Source organism: Odontesthes bonariensis, chromosome 3 (assembly GCF_027942865.1).
Source record: "Odontesthes bonariensis isolate fOdoBon6 chromosome 3, fOdoBon6.hap1, whole genome shotgun sequence".
Taxonomy (NCBI): Eukaryota; Metazoa; Chordata; class Actinopteri; order Atheriniformes; family Atherinopsidae; genus Odontesthes; species Odontesthes bonariensis.
In genome coordinates, this window is record NC_134508.1 from 45,067,776 (window position 1) to 45,092,050 (window position 24,275).

Below are 24,275 nucleotides of genomic sequence, written 5' to 3' on the forward strand. Positions count from 1 at the left end.
CTCAGCCATGAGTGCAGACATGCTGAGAGAAAGTGGAAAAAGGACCTGCTCCAACCGTCACAGATCCCTGCTGTAATGCTGACCTTGCTGTGGCATCTCCTGCACTCTGATCATTTCATGAAATTTTTCATGGAAAATCTTCTGCTCTCAGACTCTCATCCCAGGCTGAAACAGACCCATCTGTACCCCCCCTCCCTGCATCACTGTCAGGCGTAAGTGGAGGCCTGGGTGTGCCGATTACTGGCATCACAGACTGGCTCTTGGGATGTGCATCATCACTTTGCTTTAGCTGGTGTGTGAGGCTGAGCGATTCAATTCAATTTCAATTCATTTTTATTTATATAGCGCCAAATACAACAAATGTCATCTCAAGGCACTTAGATAATAAAGTCCAAATCAAGCCAATTGGAATTAAATTCATTGTAATCATAATTATTCATAAAATAATCCAATTCGTTCATATAGAGCCAATTCAAAAACAATTTCCTAGCTAAGGAAACCAACAGATTGCACTGAAAACTTTTTCGGTCCAATCTCCCGGCCTGAGCGTGCCTGAGGCGACTGTGGAGAGAAACGACTCCCTTTTAACAGGAAGAAACCTCTGGCAGAACCAGACTCAGGAAGGGTGGCCATCCGCCTCCACCAGCTGGGGTTTGAGAAGACAGAAAAGAGGGGGAGGGGGGCACTGTAACACCATTCAAAGGATATCTGTTGGAACAGGGAAACACGAGTTAATGACCACAATAATGTCACATATACATAAAGAGGGTAAAGTGAGGAAAGGTGTGACAGATGAGGCCCCCCAGCAGTCTAGGCCTATAGCAGCTTAACTATGGGATGTTTCAGGATCACCTGAGCCATCCCTAACTATAAGCTTTATCAGAAAGGAAAGTTTTAAGCCTGGTCTTAAAAGTGGAAAGGGTGTCTGCTTCCCGGACATTAACTGGCAGCTTATTCCACAAGAGAGGGGCCTGATAACTGAAGGCTCTGCCTCCCAAACTGGCAGCTGGTTCCACAGAGAGGGGCCTGATAACTGAAGGCTCTGCCTCCCAAACTGGCAGCTGGTTCCACAGAGAAGGGCCTGATAACTGAAGGCTCTGCCTCCCATTCTACTTTTAGAAACTCTGGGAACCTCAAGTAAACCTGCAGTTTGGGAACAAAGTGCTCTGTTAGGAAAATATCTTATAATGAGATCTTTAAGATATGATGGAGCTCGGTCATTAAGAGCTTTATATGTAAGGAGAAGAATCTTAAATTCTATTCTGAATTTAACAGGGAGCCAATGAAGAGAAGCTAAAACTGGAGAAATATGATCTCTGCTGTTAGTTCTCATCAAAACTCTGGCTGCAGCATTTTGGATCAGCTGAAGGCTTTTCAGAGAATATGTGGGACAGCCCAATAATAAAGAATTACAGCAGTCCAATCTTGAAGTAACAAATGCATGGAGCAGTTTTTCTGCATCACTCTGAGAGAAGATGTTCCTGATTTTAACAATATTACGAAGATGAAAGAAGGCAGTCCTAGAAACCTGTTTTATATGCGAGTCAAATGATAAGTTCTGGTCAAAAATAACTCCAAGGTTCCTCACTCTAGAACTAAAGGCCAAGGAAATACCATCTAGAGTAACTATATAGCTAGACAATTTCTCCCTGAAACGCTCAGGTCCAAAGATAACGACTTCAGTTTGTCTGAATTTAGAAGCAGACAGTTCTGAGTCATCCAGGTCTTTATGTCTTTAAGACATGCTTGTAGTCTGACCAACCTATTGGGTTCATCTGGTTTTATAGATAAGTACAGCTGAGTATCATCAGCATAGCAATGGAAATTTATGCCATGCTGTCTAATAATGTTACCTAATGGAAGCATGTATAAAGTGAAAAGAATCGGTCCAAGCACAGAACCCTGAGGAACTCCATGACTTACTCTGGTGTGTGAGGAAGATTCTTCATTTACAAGAACAAACTGAAATCTATCAGATAAATATGACTTAAACCAGCCTAATGCAGTTCCTTTAATCCCAATAGCGATAGCAACTAGATATAGTGGGCTCGCCTCCACTCACAGCATGGGCTCTGGAACCAAATTCGTAGTGAGGGGCTGGACTATCTAATACTCCAGAATTGCCCAGAGGGAGAGGCGTGGAACGGGTGTGGGGAGACTCAGGAGCCCCTGGTTGAGCACTTCAGTGTTGGAGTTCCCTCGCTGCAGCTGCACGTTGCAGGAGGGAAAGTTCTGACTGGTTTCTGCGCCCCTAACAGCAGCTGAGATTACCTTAACATCCTTTTAGATCACCGCATTCTGTTTTCTTCCTTTATTTTCGTTATTATCTGTTACTGCTCTCTACTGTGTTGTTTTATTGATATTATGGTTGATCTTAGTTATTACTTAGTTTTAGTTAGCATTAGTTTTATTGGATTTTATTTTTTTAGTTATTTGCTTTATCTGACATTACAGCGCTTTGGTCAACATTGTTGCTTTAAATGTGCTCTATAGATGAAATTAACTTGACTACTTGACTGGACTTGTCCAGATAACAGTGGGCTCGCTGAAGCAGGTAGATGATGGCATCTTCACCATCAACCCCAGGATGGGGTTGATGGGGAAGCAAACTAACAGTCTCTGCAGGACTTCCATGATGTGGGATGTCAGGCAACTGGTCTGCAGGCAATGTGGACAGATGGATGAGCTTTTTTAGGTACTGAAACAAGGAAGGATGTCTTCCACAGCATTGCAACTATCTCATGGCTCAGGCTAAGGTTAGGAGGTAGAGGAGGATCCTATTACCCCATCAGTCCCACAAAGCTGTTCTAAACAGGCCTTCAGGACCCTAGTTCAGTCTCCTCAGCAGATGACTGGAGATAGACAGGCTGGAGGGAGAGGCTGCGGCTCTCTCCAGAGTTCCATCAGTCTGATTCCATGTCTTCTTTAAGGCTGTGATCTTTTTAATCTCTGGCCTCACAAGTTTGTTTTTCTCTCATATTTCTTATTTCTCTTATTTATATCTGGACACGTCCTTACTCTTTCTTTACACTCCTCAATAAACTTTCTGTATACCAGTGGCGGCTGCTGACTTTTAAAACAGGGGAAGCCCATATTACGCTTGGCTAAAAGCATGTCAACTACATTTGGTGTTGCTAACTGCTTAGCTGCGAGCATAGCCACCATTGTGACAAAACTACTAGCTAACACGACAAACAAATGCACAACAGGAATATGATTGACAAAACTTCTAAACAACAAGGATGTGTTTCTTATATACAGTGTAATATTTACAAAAGTGTATGTGTGTGAGGATGGAAATGGAAACGATGGGAAATGAGTGAAACTCCGACAGCACTTTCACAGACAACCAGTCTCTTTCGTATCCGCTTTGGGACTGAAGTTCCAGCGTGCTTCTCCCCGCTTAAAAATTCGGCTGCCACAACATCTCTCATGATGGACAAACGCTAACTCCAATCATCACGACACAGCCCCTCATATTGACACGCCCACGTCTAATCTACCCCCAGAGACGCCGAGCTTCCTCGGAAGTGATGAGTTTTTGTCGATTTAGCCAATGATGACCTAGAATTGTAGAAAAAAACTCGACTCTCCCGCCCCCCCCTGAGGCCGGGCAGCCCTCGGCTCGGAAGCCTGGCTGTTAGTGGAAATCATAACATGATTTCCTCAGTGAACGGCGGCGATTTCAGAACAATTCACTTCATTAAGCTACAGGACAACATGTTGTAGTTATGAAAGTAAATGCAGTATTGGGCATATCTTGTGTTTTGTGAATAACTGTTTTATCGTCAATTTAACATTGAAGATGTAGCAATTTCGCCAGAGAATGAGAGAGGCTGTCCGGCTTCCCGTGTTGTCTCTGAATAGCCGCGGCTGCTGTATACCTTCCTGAAGACTTTCTTCCTCATGTTAGCAACTTTTTCAGGTCACTGGTAATCCAGGACTTATCATTCGGGTAGCACCACACTCTCCTTGTGGCTATGATAGTCTGTCACACACTTAATCATGACTCCATGTGGCTCACAGAGTGCTTTCCAGTCAGTTACCTAATAACACACTTTCAGAGTTTATTCAGGTTCCTGAGACCACAAAGTCTTTTTGATCACAGGTTGCAGCTGAACATTGGGCTCCATGCAAGAACCGTTCGTACGCACAGATTTGTTCTTAAATCGTCCGTACGAATGATTTAAGAGAATTTGCGCATTCACCAATCTTTTCGTATTTTACGTTTTCTTTCAGGTACGAACAGAATTCACGAGTGATCCAGAGCTGTCGTAGGAGTTTCGTAAAATAGTCCGCTGTTATTCTAATCAAGTTTGCTTGACTAATGGATTGTATATTTAATTACTTTGAAGCAAACATAAATATATACAATATATACCCCAAAATGATGCTGAAATTATTCTGTTTGACTTGAATTACGCACAAATTGAAGGTTCATTTGACTCTGTATATAACAAGGTCAATGGGAAGCGTAACCAGCGGCTGATTTTCTACTTTTGGATGCCTTAGTGCGTCAGGCTCTTGAAGAGAGCGTGTAGATATCCATGTGGAGACAGACGAATGGCTGACATCGCGATTAAGATCACCAAGGACTGTGCTGCTGCATATATGCAGCTTGCTAGAGCCACAACTCCAGAGAGAAACACGCCGATCAAACCCAGTTCCACCACACGTCCAGGTCCTCACCACCCTTGGATTTTTGGCCACTGGAACCTTTCAGAGGGAGATTGGAGACAGATCGGGGGTGTCCAATTCCTCTGTGAGTCGTGCGCTCCCCTTGGTCATCAAAGCTCTCATCAGTTTATCACCCATGGTACATCAGATTCCCATACAGCGCTGTCCAACAAGTACAAATTAAGAGGGACTTTCATGCCGTGGCTGGACTGCCAATCATAATCGGAGCAATGCACACATATACGCATCAAAGCACCCGTGCTGTTGTGCAGCGCACTGAGCTGAAGTTCAGGTGGGTGTGTCTCCATACAGTGGGGGCAAACTGCTCTATAGCCCAGAGAAGGCATGCCAGATTTGCACAATATTGCCATGAACGAGGCCCAGGCAGAAGGTGTGGTGCCAGAAGACCCCCTCATTAACCCCCCCATCAAAGTGCCATCATGATGAGGCAACAACTGATTGCACGGCTTTAGTTGCAGTCATCGAGCGCCTGGCCATGGCGAGACGTTTTTTTTTAAAGCCATTTTCATATCAAACCATTTCTTTTTTATTTCGGTGACATTACGAACTACAGGTGAAAATAAACAGCACTCGTAATTGCTTCCCATTTCTTCACTTTAGCAGGTCCCGTAATTCCACTGCTGACTCTGCTAAAAATGACAGATTTTCCTTTCTGGATCTCTGAAAGCAGAACTTCAATCTCAGAGCCCCTAAAGTTGTTCTTTTTGTGCCTTGATGACATTCTCATGACTCAACACTTCCTGGCACAGCAGAGAGGAAGCACAGCCTTATATGGTATTATTTTGGGCGTGGAGTATGCAAATTTACTATCCTCGTGCACGTGCAATTATATACGCACAGGTGGGATTCACCATTTACGCAGGTCGTTTACACACTTTTTCCGAAGATAAGAGCGTTTGTTGAATCTGACGTGGCGTGTTCGTACGAGACCTTCTTACGAAAAAAGTAAGAGAAATTTAGAATAAAAATACGAAAATGTTCTTGCATGAGGCCCAATGAGTGTATAAATGGAGGTGAGGACCCCTTTGTGGTCGGATTTTAGAGGTAATAGCTGATAATAGAGGACAGGCAGAGGAGCTGCTTCCATTAGAATGAATCCAATGTTTATTTTATCTGGTGGAGCAATTGATGAACTATTGGAGAGTTGGACTAGCAAAATGAGAGACGTGTTTTAAATCTCCAGAGATCGTCATGAATGTGTTGGGGTATTGTGTTTGTTTGTGTAGCTTATGACGTCACACACAGTTTTTGCAGCAGTGAAGAATAAGGTATACACCGCTACTAAAATAACACAGGTCTACTCTTTCAGTAGATAATATGGACGCAAACAATTGGATGTCCCAGGTGGCGAGATACCCCTTTTTCTCAAAAACATACAGGATTACACCATATGTTGTTAACAAGTTCAACAAAAACTTCTCCTTTAGTCTTACTGCTCAGTCGGTTTGTACAATCAGAAAGCTAGCTAGAAAGGCATCCTGTTGCTTTGTCTCAGTGAAACAAATGATCGCTTTCACAACATTCCTGCTGTCTCTGTCACCACTCAAAGATTGTCCATTTTATTTGCCAAGGAGCTCAAGTTCCCCATGATGATTGAGGACAGAAACGGTCTAAACTTCCTCCACTTTCTCTGCGTGTTGCTCCAACCCTAAACCCACAACGTGTCCTCTTCAGTTTGTGTGGTTTGTGGTCCTATTCCAGGTTTTAGTGGGCATGGTAACTCATCATAACAGATGTAAAAAAGGCTCGTATGTACTGGCAGAAATCCCTTTTGCTGGAGAATTTTCTATTTCAAACTGAAGAAATAGCAATTGAGGAAGTTGTACAGAAATACACCAACATGAATAAAGTTTTAACTTCCCTGTTTTAATTCTAAGCATCTTTTTGAAACAGTTACAGTTGTAATTTAATTCAATTTAATTGGTTGCACAGATATCTGCTAGGAGATGGACATCAGAAAAATAGAAATAAATGGGAAAATAAAGTAGATCTTGTGTGCGACGAAGGAAAAATTAGTTAGTTTGATATTAACAAGTTACAATAGATCAGCTCAGAAGTAAGAAATATAATCAGAACAGTTTGTGGGCTAAATGGGAGACAGGAGCTAAAACAGTCTTTTTCAGACACAGGCTGAGTTGAGCAACTTTATAAACGACTAATATAAGCTTTTTTTAACCATAAATCAGCCAGAGATAAAAAAAAAAAAAAAAGAATATATATATACCTGGTGGTGTTCCTCATGTAGTATGTCTTCTTTGAAATGTGGTTTCCAGGTGGAGATGTGTGTGTGTCAGGTCATGACAGTGGGCCTGTGTTTGAAGATCAGCCAAGCAGTTTAATATACCCAGAGGGTCTGACTGAAGGCAAGGTGACCCTCAGCTGCCAGGCCAGAGCCAGTCCAGCTGCGTCCTACAGGTGGGTAACATACAAACACACACACACACACACACACACACACACACACACACACACACACACACACACACACACACACACACACAGATCCTGCATGAGTCACTTGGACTCTGATAGAACTCCAGGCGTACCACAGTGATCATCAACAGCTTGATCGTGAAAGAGGTAACGAAGTTTCTCGGTTCAAGTCTCAACTGAGGCTTTCCTGTGTGAACTTTGCATGTTCTCCTGGTGCATGTGCGGATTGTCTTCGGGTACTCCAGCTTCCTATCACCATCCAGAAATATGCATGTTAACTGTTGACTCTTGGTTGATTGTAGGGGTGCGTGTGCATGTTTTTTTCTGTTGTTTTTTGTTTGTTTGTGTTTGGTTTTTTTCTTCTGTTTGTCTCTGTGTTGGCCCTGTGATGAACTAGTAACCTGTCCAGGCTGTACCCTGTGTCATACCTGATAATAGCTGGGATAGGCTCCAGCCCACCCGCAGCCCTGAATAGGATAAACAGGGTAAGGAAAATGCACAGTTGTGTTGAAGAGTTTTTACTGTTTGGTGGCAGGGATCAGACGAGAAGTTGCATGAAAATACTACACACAGGATATTGCACAGCTTAGTGAGGTTTTAGGTATGAAGACCTTATAAACCTTGTATTGACTTTTTAAAGCCCATGTTTGCTGCACTATGAATGTTTGTTGTAGATGGATAACTAAACTAAATTAAATCAAAATATAATAAAATTCAGTTGATGACCATTTTGGAAAGCTGAAGTGTAGCAGAGAGGAAGGTGTGGTAGAAACCTTCAGAGGTCTCCATCAGTGGGTTGGGGTGCTGTTTCTGTAACTTAGCAACAGCTCAGCTGATGATGTCACACACAGCGTCAGCAGGTAACTCAGGTGAACTCTCTCAGCAGACAACATGGACAGAAGCTCACAGCCAGCAGTTCAACATCTGGGGTGCAGAGACGCTCCTTCTCAGGGACATGTCCAGGATTACAGCATCTGCTGTTAACCAGCTCTGTGATCCTCCTCCCTTCCTGTTACCGCTCTGTCTGCAGTCTCTGTCTGCCCGGATAGTCTTAAAGATGAGCAGAGAGCTGTTAGAGCTGTCCCTGCAGCCAGGTCCAGGATTACAGCATCTGTTGTTAACCAGCTCTGTGATCCTCCTCCTTTCCTGTTACCGCTCTGTCTGCAGTCTCTGTCTGCCCGGATAGTCTTAAAGCTGAGCAGAAAGCTGTTAGAGCTGTTCCTGCAGCCAGGAACAAAACAAATAATATTGCCTGATATTCCTGCTATATCTTTGTCAGGGATCAAAGCTTGTCCATTGTCGGGTCTTATTCCAATACTTAGACTTTGAAAAGGTCAAAAAGCTGCTCCGACATAGAATAGAAAATAGAATATAAAAATACTTTATTCATACATACATACATACAACCTTCCTGTTACCATGGTTCAGCATAATAAAAGATGTAAAAAAAAAGTGCCATAGTTATCAGCAGAAATCATTCCAGCATCAAATTACTCAGCTATCCTTTATTTTTTCTGTATGCTGAAGGCAATTCATTTATCTTACCCTGGACATGCATCTTCACACTCACTCTGAGAGTCAGTTTACCATCGTGCATGTTTAAACTAGTGTAGAGAGATGTCTCAAGATCAGTATTTCACCAAAAAAAGCTCATTAGAATATCTTATAAAGATGCAAAAACACATTGGGCCTCATGCAAGAAGCGTTCGTACGCACAGATTTGTTCTTAAGTCATCCGTACGAGTGATTTAAGAGAATTTGCACATTCACCAATCTTTTCCTTTTTTACATTTTCTTTCAGGTACGAACAGAATTTACGAGTGATCCAGAGCTGTCGTAGGAGTTTCGTAAAATAGTCCGCTGTTTTTCAAATCAAGTTTGCTTGACTAATGGATTGTATATTTAATTACTTTGAAGCAAACATAAATAAATATATATATTATATCCCATAATTATGCTGACATTATTCTGTTTGACTTAAATTATGCACTAATTGAAGGTTAATTTGACTCTGGATATAACAAGGTTAATGGGAAGCAATTTAGATTGCCAAGGACTGTGCTGGAGCCACAACTCCAGAGAGAAACACGCCGATCAAACCCAATTCCACCACACGTCCAGGTCCTCACCACCCTTGGATTTTTGGCCACAGGAACCTTTCAGAGGGAGATTGGAGACAGATCGGGGGTGTCCCAGTCCTCTGTGAGTCGTGCGCCCCCCCTTGGTCATCAAAGCTCTCATCAGTTTATCACCCATGGTACATCAGATTCTCATACACCGCTGTCCCACAAGTACAAATTAAGAGGGACTTTCATGCCGTGGCTGGACTGCCAATCATAATCGGAGCAATGCACACATATACGCATCAAAGCACTCGTGAGCTGAAGGCCAGGTGGGTGTGTCTCCATACATCTGGGGGGCAAACTGCTCTATGAACGAGGGTCTCCTACTACCTGAACCAGCCCAGGAAGACCAGAAGGTGTGGTTCCAGAAGACCCCCCTCATGGACCACCCCATCAAAGAGCCATCATGATGAGGCAACAACTGATTGCACGGCTTTAGTTGCAGTCATCGAGCGCCTGGCCATGGCGAGACGTTTTTTTTTTAAAGCCATTTTCATATCAAACCATTTCTTCTTTTATTTCGGTGACATTTCGAACTACAGGTGACACAGAATTAACAGCACTCGTAATAACTTCCCATTTCTTGGCTTTAGCAGGTCCTGTAATTCCACTGCTGACTCTGCTAAAAATGACAGATTTTCCTTTCTGGATCTCTGAAAGCAGAACTTCAGTCTCAGAGCCCCTAAAGTTGTTCTTTTTGCGCCTTGATGCCATTCTCATGACTCAACACTTCCTGGCACAGGAGAGAGGAAGCACAGCCTTATATGGTATAATTTAGGGCGCGGAGTATGCAAATTTACTATCCTCGTGCACGTGCACTTAAATACGCACGGGTGGCATTCACCATTTACGCAGGTCGTTTACACACTTTTTCCGAAGTTAAGAGCGTTTGTTGAATCTGACGTGGCGTGTTCGTATGAGACCTTCTTACCAAAAAAGTGAGAGAAATTTAGAATAAAAATACGAAAATGTTCTTGCATGAGGCCCATTGTGTCCACAGCTACTGCAGCAGGCTGCCACTGGTGTGTTACCACTGTAGAACGATTGTAGAAAGTAATCTTCTGCCATCAAATTAAACACGAGTATGTCATTTTCAACAGTTCCAGCATTTGATGTTCTGTTTGTGCATCAAAAATACAGAAGAGTTTCAGAGATCTGAAAATCATCTTTTGGAAAGACCTGGAAAGATTCTGGCAGTCAGCTGAACAAAGACTTTCCTGTTATCCACATTGTCTTTGGTAGAGGACACGTTGCTCTCATCTAATTCGCTGGCTACCCCTCTCTCTTAATCACATTTTAACTACTGATTTTATCTGATTCTATCTATTGTTCTTATTTCTTTCTTTTTTGTTTAAAATTTAAATCATGCTTTTTATTTCTACTGTTTTAATGTATCTGTAAAGCACTTTGAATCACCTTGTAGTTGAATTGTGTTAATAATAAACTTGCCTTGCCTTGCCGTGCCTCTCTCTTCTGTCTCTGTCACTCTCTTTTCTTATCTTGCTTTGCCACATCTCTTTGGCAATTATAAGGTGAAGAAAGGTTAATAAATTTAAATGTGTTCCCTAACTGATGTTTGAGCCTCCCTTTTAGTCAACCATGAGTTTCTGTGGAGGACACTTTACCTGCACAGAAACAACAGATCACAGTTTGTCCAGTTGTTCCTGATATCCCTGCAGGGCTGATGTTTCCAAATGCTAACAGGTATTTACAGTATAAATGGATGCCGCTTTCTGTTGGATCTATAAATTCCAGCTGATCATTTTCAAATGGCTCCATGAAGCCAGTGGGATGGCGTTCACAGACACAACTGGTGACATAAAGCATTAAACAGCAGGAAAGTGAGAGCAGCACTGAGCTCATGTTCTTCCTCTGCTGCTTCGACTTCACATTAAAGTTGGAGCTCAGTTTTTATTGATCTCTCTTGGATCAGACTGCCCTGGTCCTGGATTTCTAAACATGGTGGTTTTTGTTGGTCTGGTTGGACTTTATAACACTGCTCCCAGCTCCCAACATAGAAAAGCAGTATTTTGCTCTGGCCCTGCGATGAATTGCTGCTACTATAGTAGCAGCTTGTAAGTGCTGAAGCCAGAACTTGGTGGGAAATCCCCCTCAGACAGACAGACTCCGCCTCGGGCACATGAAGTCTTGTATTTCTGTTACATTATTGTTACCTTTCCTGACTTTTGTCTTGCAGGTGGCTTTTGAATGGCACTGAGGTCCCATTGGGTTCGGACCGGTACACTCTCGTGGCCGGCACCCTGGTGATCAGCAGCCCTGAGTCTATTCGAGACACAGGATCATACCAGTGTCTGGCCATCAACCGCTGTGGCACTATCATCAGCAGAGCAGCTAATCTCAAATTCGGCTGTGAGTGAGAACACTCCTTTGACTCACTGAAACTGCCTGTGTGGCTCCCTCTAGAGTTGGTTAACAATGATTTGCCATGATTTTGAGAAAAGCTTCAGATCTTCTCATTTAAGATTGTCTCATTTTCTTATTTCTCCAGACCTCTATGACTTCTCTCCAGACAGCAGGAGTCCACAGACAGCATATGAGGGTGTAGGCACGTTTTTGGCTTGCCAACCCCCTCCACATTACCCAGGTACCCACTACTACACATCCTGTACATTTAAAACAATGTTGCCTTGTTTATGGTAGATGAGAAAAACAACTATTTACTATGAAAATTATGTCCAAAAGTTTTCTCTCAGAACTGATGGTCAAAGTTTCATGCAGTAAATGAGCAGGAAGCAGGAAACTAGCTGAAGTATTAACCTGCTCTGGAAGAAGAGGAAATGAGTCTTTTTTTTTCTCCCTTCCCTGGCTGTAACTGTTCATACTGAGATCTGAGAACTGACAGAAGGGCAATGTCTTCAACCTAAGCAAGTCCTGATAAAACTACTATGCAACGATTTTTGTCTTCCCAGCTCTGTCGTACCGGTGGTTAATCAACGAGTTTCCCAACTTCATCAGAAAAGACGACGGACGCTGGTTTGTGTCGCAGATCACAGGGAACCTGTATGTGGCCAAAGCAGAGCTAAACGATACTGGGAACTACTTCTGCTTCACCACCATTAATCTGGACATCAGCACCAAAAGCACCTTCAGCAAGCCAATCCCACTCACTGTACTACCAGATGGTATGATGTCTTTCATAACCTTCTAACTGATAACTGTTGCAGGGTTAGAGGTGGAGTGGGACTGATAAGAAAAGAGAACCTCCTCAATTCTCCATATGTAGACAGTGGAGGTAGAGCATGACTGCAAAGTGCCATCTTAACCTGCAGGCAGCAATTCATACTTCTAGGATTATTACCAAGAACAGCTTGCTGGTAGGAAGGGCTCGGCCCCAAATGACAGACCCTGCAGTTTGTAAATAGAAATGATAGAATAATACTTTATTCATCCTCCCAATGGGGGAAATTCAAATTAGTCAAGTAGCTCAAAAAAATTATAAATATTTACAATGATTGTATATTAACAACAACAACAATAATAACAATATGAATAAAAATACTACTACTACTAATAATAATAATGAATTACTAAATAAATAAAGTCTCAGGAAGAAGAGACGGCTCTGGCCCCTCCTGTACACTGCGTCTATGTTGGCAGACCACTCCAGTTTATTATCCAGCACCACCCCCAGGTATTTGCAGGTCTGAACAGTCTCTATCTCCCCTCCATCAATGCAGACTGACTGGTATGGGGTTTTAGATCTCCTGAAGTCCACCATCAGCTCTTTGGTCTTGGTGGTGTTCAGGAGCAAACAGTTCTTTTTGCTCCAGTCAGTAAAGGCCTCCACAAGGTCCCTGTACTCCTTCTCCCGTCCACCGCGCACACATGCCACAACAGCCGTATCATCAGAATACTTCTGAATGTGGCAGGACTCTGAGTTGTACCTGAAGTCTGATGTGTACAGGGTGAAAAGAAAAGGAGCCAAAACAGTACCCTGTGGAGCCCCAGTACTGCATTCCAGTGTTCCAGAAACACATTTCCCCATCCTGACATACTGTGGTCTGGCAGACAGATCTATAATCCATGATGTCAGGGAGGGGGCCACACCCATACCGAGCAGCTTGTCTTTCAGTATGGGAGGCCGTATGGTGTTGAAGGCACTGGAGAAGTCAAAGAACATGACTCTCACATATGAACCAGGCACATCCAGATAAGCATATGCCCGATGCAACATGTACAGAATCGCGTCTTCCACTCCTATGTGTTTCTGGTAGGCAAACTGGAGGGGGTCAAGAGCCTCAGCAACCTGCAATCTGATGCGACGAACAAGAAGTCTCTCCAAGGTCTTCATGATATGAGATGTCAGAGCCACCGGTCTGTAGTCATTCAGCTCCACCGGTTGCCCTAATTTGCGCACTGGTATGAGACAAGAAGTTTTCCACAGCACCGGGACTTTTTCCATCTGAATGCTCATATTGAAGAGCCTCTGAAGAGGGACTGCTAGTTGGCCAGCACAGTCCCTCAGAAGCCTTGGACAGACTCCATCTGGGCCTGCAGCCCTCCCTGACTTAAGTCTCCTGAGCTCAGCTCCAACCTCCTCTACAGTTAGACACAGAGGTTGTAGCGGAGGGATGGCGACAGGAGTGATGTTGCTATCAACCATAGAGATGGGGGTGGGGGTGCAGCTGGACAGAGGAGGGCTAGTGGTGGGAGTTGCTGCAGAGGTGGAGGTGCAGTCAGGCGAAGGAACAAAATATAAATAAAAAACAGATCGATATAAACGATGAAAAAAATTGAGAGCTACACAGACTTGCTGCCGATAAGGCCGGCGCATAGCAACCAAGAAGACCATTTCAACAGTGCATACCTCAAATACGATCACTATTATACTATTACAACCCCCAGTTTGGAGAAAATTGTGATGGTGTAGAAAATGAATGACAAGAAAAAAAAATCCCAATTCTTGCATCATAACATGCATAACAGCATAGAAAATGATTAAAAAACGATCATTTTCACAGAAAAAAGCTCAGCTGTTCATAGCAACTGCAACAGGCTGCCACTAGTGTGGTGTCATGTTAGAGCATATGAAATGAAGGTGAGAGGAAAAAAGCACGATTTATCTTTGGTTCAGTGTCTGTAAATGAAAGAATCACTGCTTTCTTTCATTTTCATTTCTCAGGCCATCTCTGCTTTTCCAGATTTGGAGCTGTAAAATGACTGTAGTGACCTATTAAAGGTCTTGTGCCTGCGAAACAGTGACACTGCAAAAGTATTCACTAAATTGCTGTTTTTGATCAGTTTTATCTGAATTGTGTTGCTTGTGTTGCACTGCAAATAACTGAATAAGCCACCATGCTCAGGTCCCCCAGCAGAACAAGAGGAGGTGTTTGGGGAGGTCTGGGATCTGTGCTCACACTGCTCTGAGCCAACATTCTTCATGTAGCAAAAAATGAATGCAGGTCATTTTTGAGTAGTGTCTGTGGAGCAATGCTGTTGAATCCCTGTGGACCTGAGGATTTTTTCTCTGGATACATATTGTATTAAATGCAGCCCACTGAAGAAGAGAAGGCAGAATGTGGAAAATAGATCTTCAGTATCACATCAGCATGATATATCAGCAACTCGCTCTCTGAGTAGTTAGCACATGCATTGGCCATTGAAATACACAGATTGATCATCAACTCATTTTTGCTTTTTTTTTTTTTTTTCATTTCAGCAAATCCCAGGAAGTCCTCTCCAAGCATTAAAGTGCGCTTCTCAGCAGAGACCTATGGCCTAGCTGGACATAATGTCCTGTTAGAGTGTTTTGCTTATGGACAGTAAGTTTACGCCTCAGAGACAGTAGCATGAAGTTATTTTGTGTTGTGTCATATACAGACTAAAGAAGGTCCTGATCTTTGCTATAGAACAGCCTTTATTTAAGAAAAAAACCTCCAAACTTTACCGTCGGACTTTGGAACTGCTGTTCCACATCTTCTGTCTTTATTGAACTTTAACCTTCAACTTGTGTATTTTCCCTCTTATAGTCCAGTCCCAAAAATTCGATGGAGGAAGGTGGATGGTCTAATGCCATCTAAAGCAGGCACCTCTCCATCAGGTCCCACCCTCTCACTGCCAGATCTCTCTTTTGATGACGAGGGTATTTATGAGTGTGAGGCCTACAACTCAGAAGGCAGTGACACATACCAGGGTCGCATTAGTGTGCAAGGTGAGAAAAAACTTTCCTGTTTTTTGTGGTATCTACCCACTTCCTTAATCAAATTTTTTTGATGCCATCTTTTCATTTTTGTCCCTCTTTTTTTCTCCTCTACACCTGCAGCTCAGCCGGACTGGCTGCAAGTGATGAGTGATTCAGAGGTGGAGATCAGCTCAGAACTTCACTGGAGCTGTTTGGCTGCTGGAAAACCCCGACCGTCTGTACGCTGGCTACGTAACGGTCAGCCACTCAGCACACAGGTAACAACAATGCTCTTACTCAGTGATACTCACTATTTTTTTCCCAAGAGCCACATTGGCAGCAAAATCAAAGGAAGAGCCACTTTTACCACAACATACTAAAGTCCCCTTTTGCAAATATGCATTTCTACATATAAAACATTCCACAAAAAAAGAAACAACACAGCCAATACATTTTCAATTAAGACCACATTCACCTTAATACTGGGATGAGCGGAAGCTGGCGTGCATGTCCTCGACTTTCTTCATGTTGTATTTGTAGTTTGTTGTTGTAATCATAGTGAGACATTTAAGATGGGCATGGTTTTTGTGCTGGTTTTTGCCCTTTTTTAATTAAAAACTGATCCATTGTGCCTGCATCTCATGCTGGCTAAAGGAGCTAGCGTGCACTACGGTCAAGTGTGATGGTGGGTTAAGCGGGCTGCGTTGCCAGGTTTAACAGAGCCCCCTTTAGGAAACACCATTAAGCCTTAAATAATACTTAATAAAAATACTTAATACTACAAAAACGCAAACTTAATGAAAATACCTAATACTGTGCAGTATTCATTGTATGTTATTTGAAAAAATGTATTGTTATTGTTGTTGTTATAAGCTACTATGCGAGTGCGAGCCGCCAATTAGAGCTTGAGGAGCCGCATGTGGCTCGCGAGCCGCGCAATGAGTATCTCTGCTCTTACTGAACTATATAAACCTACCGGACACTTAAGTATCGTTAGAATATTGGTCCTGGCACATTCTGATGATGTAACTCTTGTGGATTCTGCCTGTTGACCCCGTGTATGCGTGGGTTCTCAGCGGGGTACTCCGGAGCGTACCTGTGTGGCCCTGTGATGGACTGGCGACCTGTCCAGGGTGTGCCCTGCCTCTCAGCCAATGACAGCTGGGATAGGCTCCCTGTGAGCCTGAGTTGGATTAAGCGGGTATAGAAAATGGATGGATGGAAAATGAATTGATTTAGTCATCCATCAAGATTAAAAAGAAGTAGGAGTGGAGAATTTAGTGAGGCCTAGTTACAAAGTCAGACTGCAGCAAGATAAATACCCTCCCTTATCCTGCACTTCCATGTTTGTTGGAGAATCTCCTGTGCACAGGAGAGGTTCTCTTCAGGCCCTGTGGTTTGTCTGCTCTCTGCTACTAGGAATTGAACTTTTTAGCAGACTTCTTGGCCTGAACACATGGCAAGTTTTATTGATGAATTTTCTGAATTATTTTCTGTTACTTCCACTGATTTTAACCATTTTATCTTGACCGGGGATTTTAACATTCACATAGATAATATGACGGATGGTACTGCCAAAGAATTTTCTTCTGTGCTGGACATGTTTGGTTTGTGGCAACATGTAACAGAACCAACCCACCTTCGAGGTCACATTCTGGACCTGCTCATTTCTAAAGATGTTGATATTTCTTCTGTTGTTGTTATTGATTTGGCCTTGTCTGACCATATTTGTATTTTATTCGATTTATTGATCACTCAGAATGTTCAAACAACCAGCTTCTCAGTTAAGAAGAGGAACATTAATGAGAAAACAAGTGCTCAGTTTAGGGAGGCCATAGCTATGTTACCAACAATGAGCGCAGAGTCGGTTGAAGGAATGCTGGATCATTTCAACTAGATCTGACTTTCAGCAGCCACATCAAAGCTGTCACCAAGGCAGCTTTTTACCATCTCAGAAACATCAACAGAATTAAAGGTTTCCTCTCCCAAAAAGACCAGGAGAAACTCATCCATGCATTCATCTCCAGTAGACTCGATTACTGTAATGCTCTTTTAACTGGACTTCCCAAAAAGAGCATTAAACATCTGCAGCTCATCCAGAACGCTGCTGCTGGAGTTTTAACCCGGACTAAGAGATCTGAACACATCACAGCAGCTTTAAAATCTTTACTCTGGCTTCCAGTCAGTCACAGAATAGATTTTAAAAGCCTGCTGATGGTTTACAAATCCCAGAACGGTTTAGGCCCAAAATCCATCTGTGATATGTTCAGAGAATATAAACCCAGCAGAGCTCTTAGATCCAAGGACTCAGGTCAGCTGGTCCAGTCCAGAGTCCAGACTAAACATGGAGAAGCAGCATTTAGCTGTTATGCTGCAAACAAGTGGAACAAACTGCCAGTGGAGATTAAACTTTCACCAAATGGAGACATTTTTAAATCCAGGTTAAAAACATTTCTGTTCTCATGTGTCTATGCAGGAAATCTGCACGCTATCTTTGAACTTATCTGGACTGTTTCTTGTTTTTAAATTGATTTGATTTATTTTATTTGTTTCTCTTTATATTCTTTTATTTATTTTAATGCTTCTTGCACTCCCTGCTGCAATGCTTTTATTTTATGTAAAGCACTTTGAACTGTTTGTACATGAAATGTGCTATACAAATAAATTTGACTTTGACTACTGTAGAGATGTGATGGTGCAACACAGGGGACCCATGCCATATGTAGATAGAAAGCACTATAGTTTGTGCCTTCATGTGATGTTGAACTGATGAAACCATATTTCTGAATATTATGTGTCAGATGTTGCTTCATATTTTAACTTGTTCAGGTGGTGAGTAACTCTTTGTTCTGCATAGGTTCATGGTCAATTTACAGATCAAGTTTGTCTGGTTTGGTTACTCAGTTTGGCTGATGGTCAATACAGCTCTTTACTAAATATTTTGCTTTGCGTCACACATCCTTTGTGCTTCCATTCATCCTCTTCCCTCTCTCTTTATTTGCTACCTTCCCATGGTTCTTCTTCCGGGGGATGTTCAGGACCGGGTGGTGGTGAATGGGGTTCATCTTAAAATTAGTAACTTGGCCCTGGAGGATTCTGGGATGTACCAGTGTGTAGCTGAAAACAAGCATGGCACAATCTACTCTTCTGCTGAGCTAAGAGTCCAAGGTAGGAGGACGCTTTCCCTGCAACACCTCCTTTAATTCAGTGCTGCCACATCAGAGAATCTGTTCAATGCTCATTTCAATTAGAAAAGCACAGTTAATGATGGCTCATATTTACTCAAGTTAAAGGTTAAGATGGTAAGATACTATCTTACCTTAAATTACCAGCATTCTGACTTCCCCCATACTTCATTTTGCTTCTTCCTTCTAGTTCAAGCTCCAGATTTTAGGCTGAATCCAGTAAGGAAACTGATCCCAGCTGCTAGAGGGGGGCAGGTGATGATCGAGTGTCGCCCTCGAGCTGCCCCAAAGCCCAGCCTGTTCTGGAGCCGTGGGACGGAGCTGCTCACTAACAGCAGCAGGTAGCCCAGCACTTACCAGTGGATTAAGACTGCTGCACTGTCCATCATTCAGACTCATTCCATTCATTTAGCTGATGCTCATAAGAGAAGATTACATTGGAGGCAATGTGGAGTTCAAGGGGCTCTTTGAAGTGTGAACTGAAGAAAGTTTGGATTAAATCAGCAACTAAACAAAGGCTATCAGGCAGACTGAGGTATTTCTGCTAGTTTGAATTATGATGTGAGTGGTGGTGGGTGAAGATCACATGGTGATATGACCATTTATGTGGTGACATCACACATGAAAAAATGAATGAGGGGCAAAATGTTGTCCCCGTGTTTCTTCAGAAAGAATGGATAATGGTCCCTTTTTTACATTGCCTGTTTTCATTTCTTTCAATTGTTCCATATTTTTTACATTTCAAGTATTCTTAAGAAGAGAATGGTTAAGGTTTGGTGGAGTATGATTGTGGCCAATATTCAGCTTGCTGCAATGGCCTGTTCAGCAACAAAGATGGCATGATCCATCTGATGTTGGATGGACTTTGCCCTGAAACCGACAGGATCAGCCTGAAACATCCAGTAGGCAGCAGCCTAATTCCATAGCAGGCCATTCATTATTCACAAGGTCACTGTGTTTGGCCAGTCTGGTGGTGAAAAGTCATTGAGGAGGCAATAGTTTCAGACTTTTTCTCATGTGAAAGGTTATGATAAAGGCTGGTTGATACATTTCTTAAGAAAAAAATTGTGCTCAATCAAAGATGGCAAAGATAGGGTGATATTTTTTTCTAAATGCTTATTTTATTATTTCACTGATATTAAAGGCAGACAAATAGCAAAAACATTTAGTATCATTTATTGGCTACCCACCAATTTATCATTTTAACATTGGTACGGGGATCAGCCCACAGTTTCACAATGACTGTACTGGCTTCAACCTCAAGCTGTGATAGGTGCTCCTTGGTGGACCTTTGAGTCCACTCCAGTGATTTATGTTGCCCATGTTAGGTTTATAGAATAGCTGAATATGGAATACGGAGCTGAATTTATCTGTATTTCCTTTTAATCTGTCTGTTCTGAAGTCCATTGTACTTGTAGTGTTTTACTTAAGATCCATCTTTTTAAACAGAGGTAATGAAAGATGGAGGCTGAAGCTCTGAAATGCTGTCTCAGAAACCTGAGGGGTTTATCATTATTGGGGACCTTACTATCCAGGAGATCACCATCAGTCAGAGCAGTCACACACACACCTTTTGACTTTTTTTTGAGGGAGATCAGTTGACATGGCACTGTTTTGGATTACTGTACGTGTTGCTGATGATTTCATCAGATTCTGTGTAACCATCTCAGTGCTTGTGTGTGTCAGCTGAAAGAACAAAGTTTAGGTTAAACCAGGGGCGGAGCAGTGATTTTAAATGTGGGGGTGTTCCAGGGGTGGCACATGAGCACCACATCAAGCCCATAGACTGTATATAAAAAGGTCAAGCCTCACAATAGAGGTACGGGATCATAATTTACACCTTTTTAATCACAAAATGTAACATTTAATCACTATCACGGAGTTATCACCGTGGAATTACTGTAGGCTACAAAGTTACTGAAAAAAACTCTGCACTTCATGGCTTGATTGAAAACTCTTGAATAGATATAATTGCCCTGAGCCCACCATAGATCGCCAAAAGAGTAAGCTTCTGATCACTATGTTTCCTGATGCGTGGCTTGCGGGTGTGTGTGTGTGTGGGGGGGGGTATATCTCCCCAGCAGGACATACGCATCCCCCTCTTTACATTAACAATCTGGGCAAAGTGAGGCTCCACTTCTATAAAGTGGAGATGCATTTAGCTGCCTTTGAATACTCTGACCTGGGGGTGGTAGCCTGGCTCCTTGTGTCTGCCCACACTGACTTGCCTGGGCTGCTTCAGGTTGGGGGCTGCCAGGGCTGCTGGTTTCATGGCTGGGGTCTGTCTGGGCCTGATCTGGGTCTGACTTGTGCTTCTTTACAAAGAAGTCTTTTCATTGTTATCTGTCCCTACACAAAATAAGACAGCCTGGTTAAACCTCAATATTGTGTTAATCTTAAACTATTTGTCTCCATTCTTGTGCTTTAACTTACTTTAAAATAAATTACCAGCCCAGCTGCTATAAAATTAAACTAGATCATGTAGGTTAGTCAGTTTAAGTAGCTTGGCTAAAGTTGTACTTTTAGACCTTTATAATAACAAACAAGCTTATACATTAAATCAATATTCACCATTGAAATTAATGGAAATGACGATGGGCCTGTTCTGCATTTTCACAAATCAAAATAAGGTTTCAGAAATCCCAGACGAGGTTTTAATGAATCCACAGTGTTTTTTAAATAATTTTATCCAGATTTGAGCAGTGTAACTATTGTAGTTACTAGGGGTGGGACGATATGCTTTGGTCACGATTCGATTGTATCACGATTCTTGATAATTGCGATTCTACAAGTATTGCGATTCGATATAATCAGTAATTGCAATTTTCTTCCTCCTTAAAAAACAAACAAGTTGAATCATACACTTCTAGAATGAATGTCGTTCCCATAAACAATTCACATCAGTCTGTGTCAGTCAGTCCAGCAGCTGACATTTATTTCAACTGAGACAGAGACTCTCTGAAAAGAGCCGAACTTCCCATCGCTACCTCCGACTGGCACGTAAGTCTCACAATGTAGTTCATCTCTTAATATGAAATTTCCCGGGCCGGCGGCCGGGTTGCGGATAACAGTCTGTGATTGGGTGAATGTCCGTTCAGTTTGACCAATGCCTTTTCGTGCAGCGTAAGGGGGCTGAGGTGCGCTCCATTTTGTATGTTGGTGCACTACGAGGGTGGGCAAACGGGTTTACCTTTGGAAAATGTGGGGGGGATGAAATCACCTTGCTGTAAAAGTGGGGTTGTCGAAACACCCCTACGGGTGCGACGCCCCTGGGTTAAACTCTCTCCGGGACAGAATGAATGAAGGTTAATAATAAGGATCCTGCTGTGTTCACTGCTGTTTGTATGTGCTCAGTGTCTGCTGCATGTCTGTCTCTTATCTTTCTGCAGAAAGGACCCTGAGGACCCTTTTCTAATTGAACTTTGAACTTTTTCTGTAGAAAACTGTCCCCACTCAGTACAGCTGGTTCTGTTTTGCCTGGGTTCTGTAGTCCTTGTACTAGTCACCCATCATAGTTAGAACTGAGATGTGATTGCAAACATTTAGAGCTAAATCTAACAAACAGCAAATGGCAATACAATCAGATTTGGATTAGCAGGATAAATATCTAAACTGGTTCTTTTTCAGCGAAGCATAAAGTGACACAGCTGCATACTGATCAGAACATCTGGACCAGAGCCAGCTTCAGGAGGATAACCCCAGCTGTAATTAACTGAGAATAAAGCCAAATAATGCTGGTTGGCTTCACTGCTGCGTGTCATACACTCAGTGGACTGATGAACAGTTTACTAACCCTTTGTATGTATGTGGAGGCTGTTCCAAACATGCCTCTTTGACCACCTCACACCCCCCACTCACTGTGGAGAGGATGGAAACAGTCTCCAGACATACACGGTGCAACATTACACACAACTACTGCTGTGGCTAATGTGCTGCAGGCCTGAAATGCAGAAATGGATGTGTACAGCATTAATGAGACAAAACACGAGGTATCTTTGCTTCGTACTGGCTGCAATGAAGTGAATGTCAAAGAAATCATATACCTCACAATATAATCCTAATCCTCCAAGAGGAGGAGAATGAATGTGCAGTGAGATGCATCTGGAGCAGATGGGCCAAGGTTCCAGCATGCAGACAATACATTTACCTTCACATTGTACTGCATACCAATACATGCCTGCCACAAGACAGACAGACAGGCAGAGGGTGGACACCTGCAATGCTCAGAATATATCTGAAGCAAAGGTCTGAATGTTGGACTGGACTGCATGGCCTGTTATGCTGGAAGTCTTTCTTTCATTGAGTTGGTGGCCTTACTCGTGTGTCTGTGACCCTGCTCTCTTGTGTCCTCTCAGAGTCACAGTGACCCCAGACGGCATGCTGTGGATCCACAACATCAGCAGGGCAGATGAGGGGAAGTACACCTGCTTTGCTGAAAACTACCTGGGCAAAGCCAACAGCACCGGACACCTGTCTGTCAGAGGTACCTCACACACACACTGATGCAGAACAGCCGCTGTCACATGGACAACGCAAAGTAGCAAACCACAGCATTAAGCAAACAGTCCAAATCTAGGTCTTCTTTTTAGCTGTGTGTTGATGTACGAGACCTCAATTGTTCTAACTCTAAGAACCACAAGAGGAATTTGAAAGTTCCAGGTTATTGAAAATGTACTAAATGACAAACCACAGCAAGCTCAGTAAATCAGTGGCACACGTCGAGTTATCTGACAGAACTTTGTTCTACATATGTTTAATGAGAAGTTGTTCAACTTAAATTGTTAAAATACAATAACTACCATCAATTAGACCAACTTGCTCTGGTAAGCCATCAACCATCCAAATTCTTCCTGATTTCTTTAGGATTTTTCTGTCCATCATTTTTTAAATATTTGCATTTTCACCGCCATAACATGCGATCCAATCTTACTTCTCCTTAATGATGATTCACAGCTGCAGAGAAGTGAGAAACAGCGCAAACTGTTGTTGAGCTGCCAAAAAGCTTCTAGTACAAAGATGGTTACCACCTCCTGATCTTAGCACGAGGAAATGGTTAATGTACTTTCATGACATAGGGTTACTTGAACTATCTACGGCCCGGATGAATAAAGCCAGAGCCTCCACTCTGGAGATGTGGTCGGATAAAGCAGTGTTTCCCAACCTTTTTTGGCCTGAGTACCCCCTGAGCCTTCTTGTCACACCACGAGTACCCCCTCACACATACAACGCGTACGATGATTCTCCAAAAGTAGAGCAACACAGTGGTTATTACATGAAAATCATTTTATTTAATATCCTTAACTTGAACATAAAATTCTCAGGCTTTCTCTCTCTTTTTTTTAACCTCAGTTGAATTCAACATAAGATTAAAAAACATTTTCTTGAAATGTAAATAATAAACCAAAATAGTATAAATACTAAATCAAAATAATCTTCCTTTGTTATCTAACTTAAACAAGTAACATTTCTCTTTTTTTTAAGAATACATTAACAGGCCTAATTTATGTAACATTCATCACAAAACTGGAGTCTCCTTCATAAACAGTCCTCCATAAAAGTGTGACGCCTTAATAAAAAAAAAAACTCCCCATGCGCCTCGTACCCCCTGCAGTACCTCCGCGTACCACTAGGGGTACGCGTACCACAGTTTGGGAACCACTGGAAGGAGAAAGCTCTCAGGTTGTGAGCAGAGGA

At 42.6% G+C, this 24,275-nt stretch overlaps 1 protein-coding gene across 2 annotated transcripts in view; it reads left to right on the forward strand.

Moving 5' to 3' along the window:
* The window catches only part of LOC142377620 (contactin-2-like), a 100,342-nt gene that overhangs the window by 45,692 nt on the left and 30,375 nt on the right, over positions 1-24,275 (forward strand). For both annotated transcript variants that reach the window (XM_075461916.1, XM_075461917.1), the window contains exons 3-12: positions 6,972-7,113; positions 11,452-11,624; positions 11,764-11,859; positions 12,185-12,397; positions 14,935-15,037; positions 15,245-15,426; positions 15,538-15,674; positions 18,435-18,564; positions 18,772-18,922; positions 22,937-23,064. In XM_075461916.1, the coding sequence (XP_075318031.1) occupies positions 6,972-7,113; positions 11,452-11,624; positions 11,764-11,859; positions 12,185-12,397; positions 14,935-15,037; positions 15,245-15,426; positions 15,538-15,674; positions 18,435-18,564; positions 18,772-18,922; positions 22,937-23,064 (1,455 nt within the window). The remainder of the gene's footprint in view (positions 1-6,971; positions 7,114-11,451; positions 11,625-11,763; positions 11,860-12,184; positions 12,398-14,934; positions 15,038-15,244; positions 15,427-15,537; positions 15,675-18,434; positions 18,565-18,771; positions 18,923-22,936; positions 23,065-24,275) is intronic.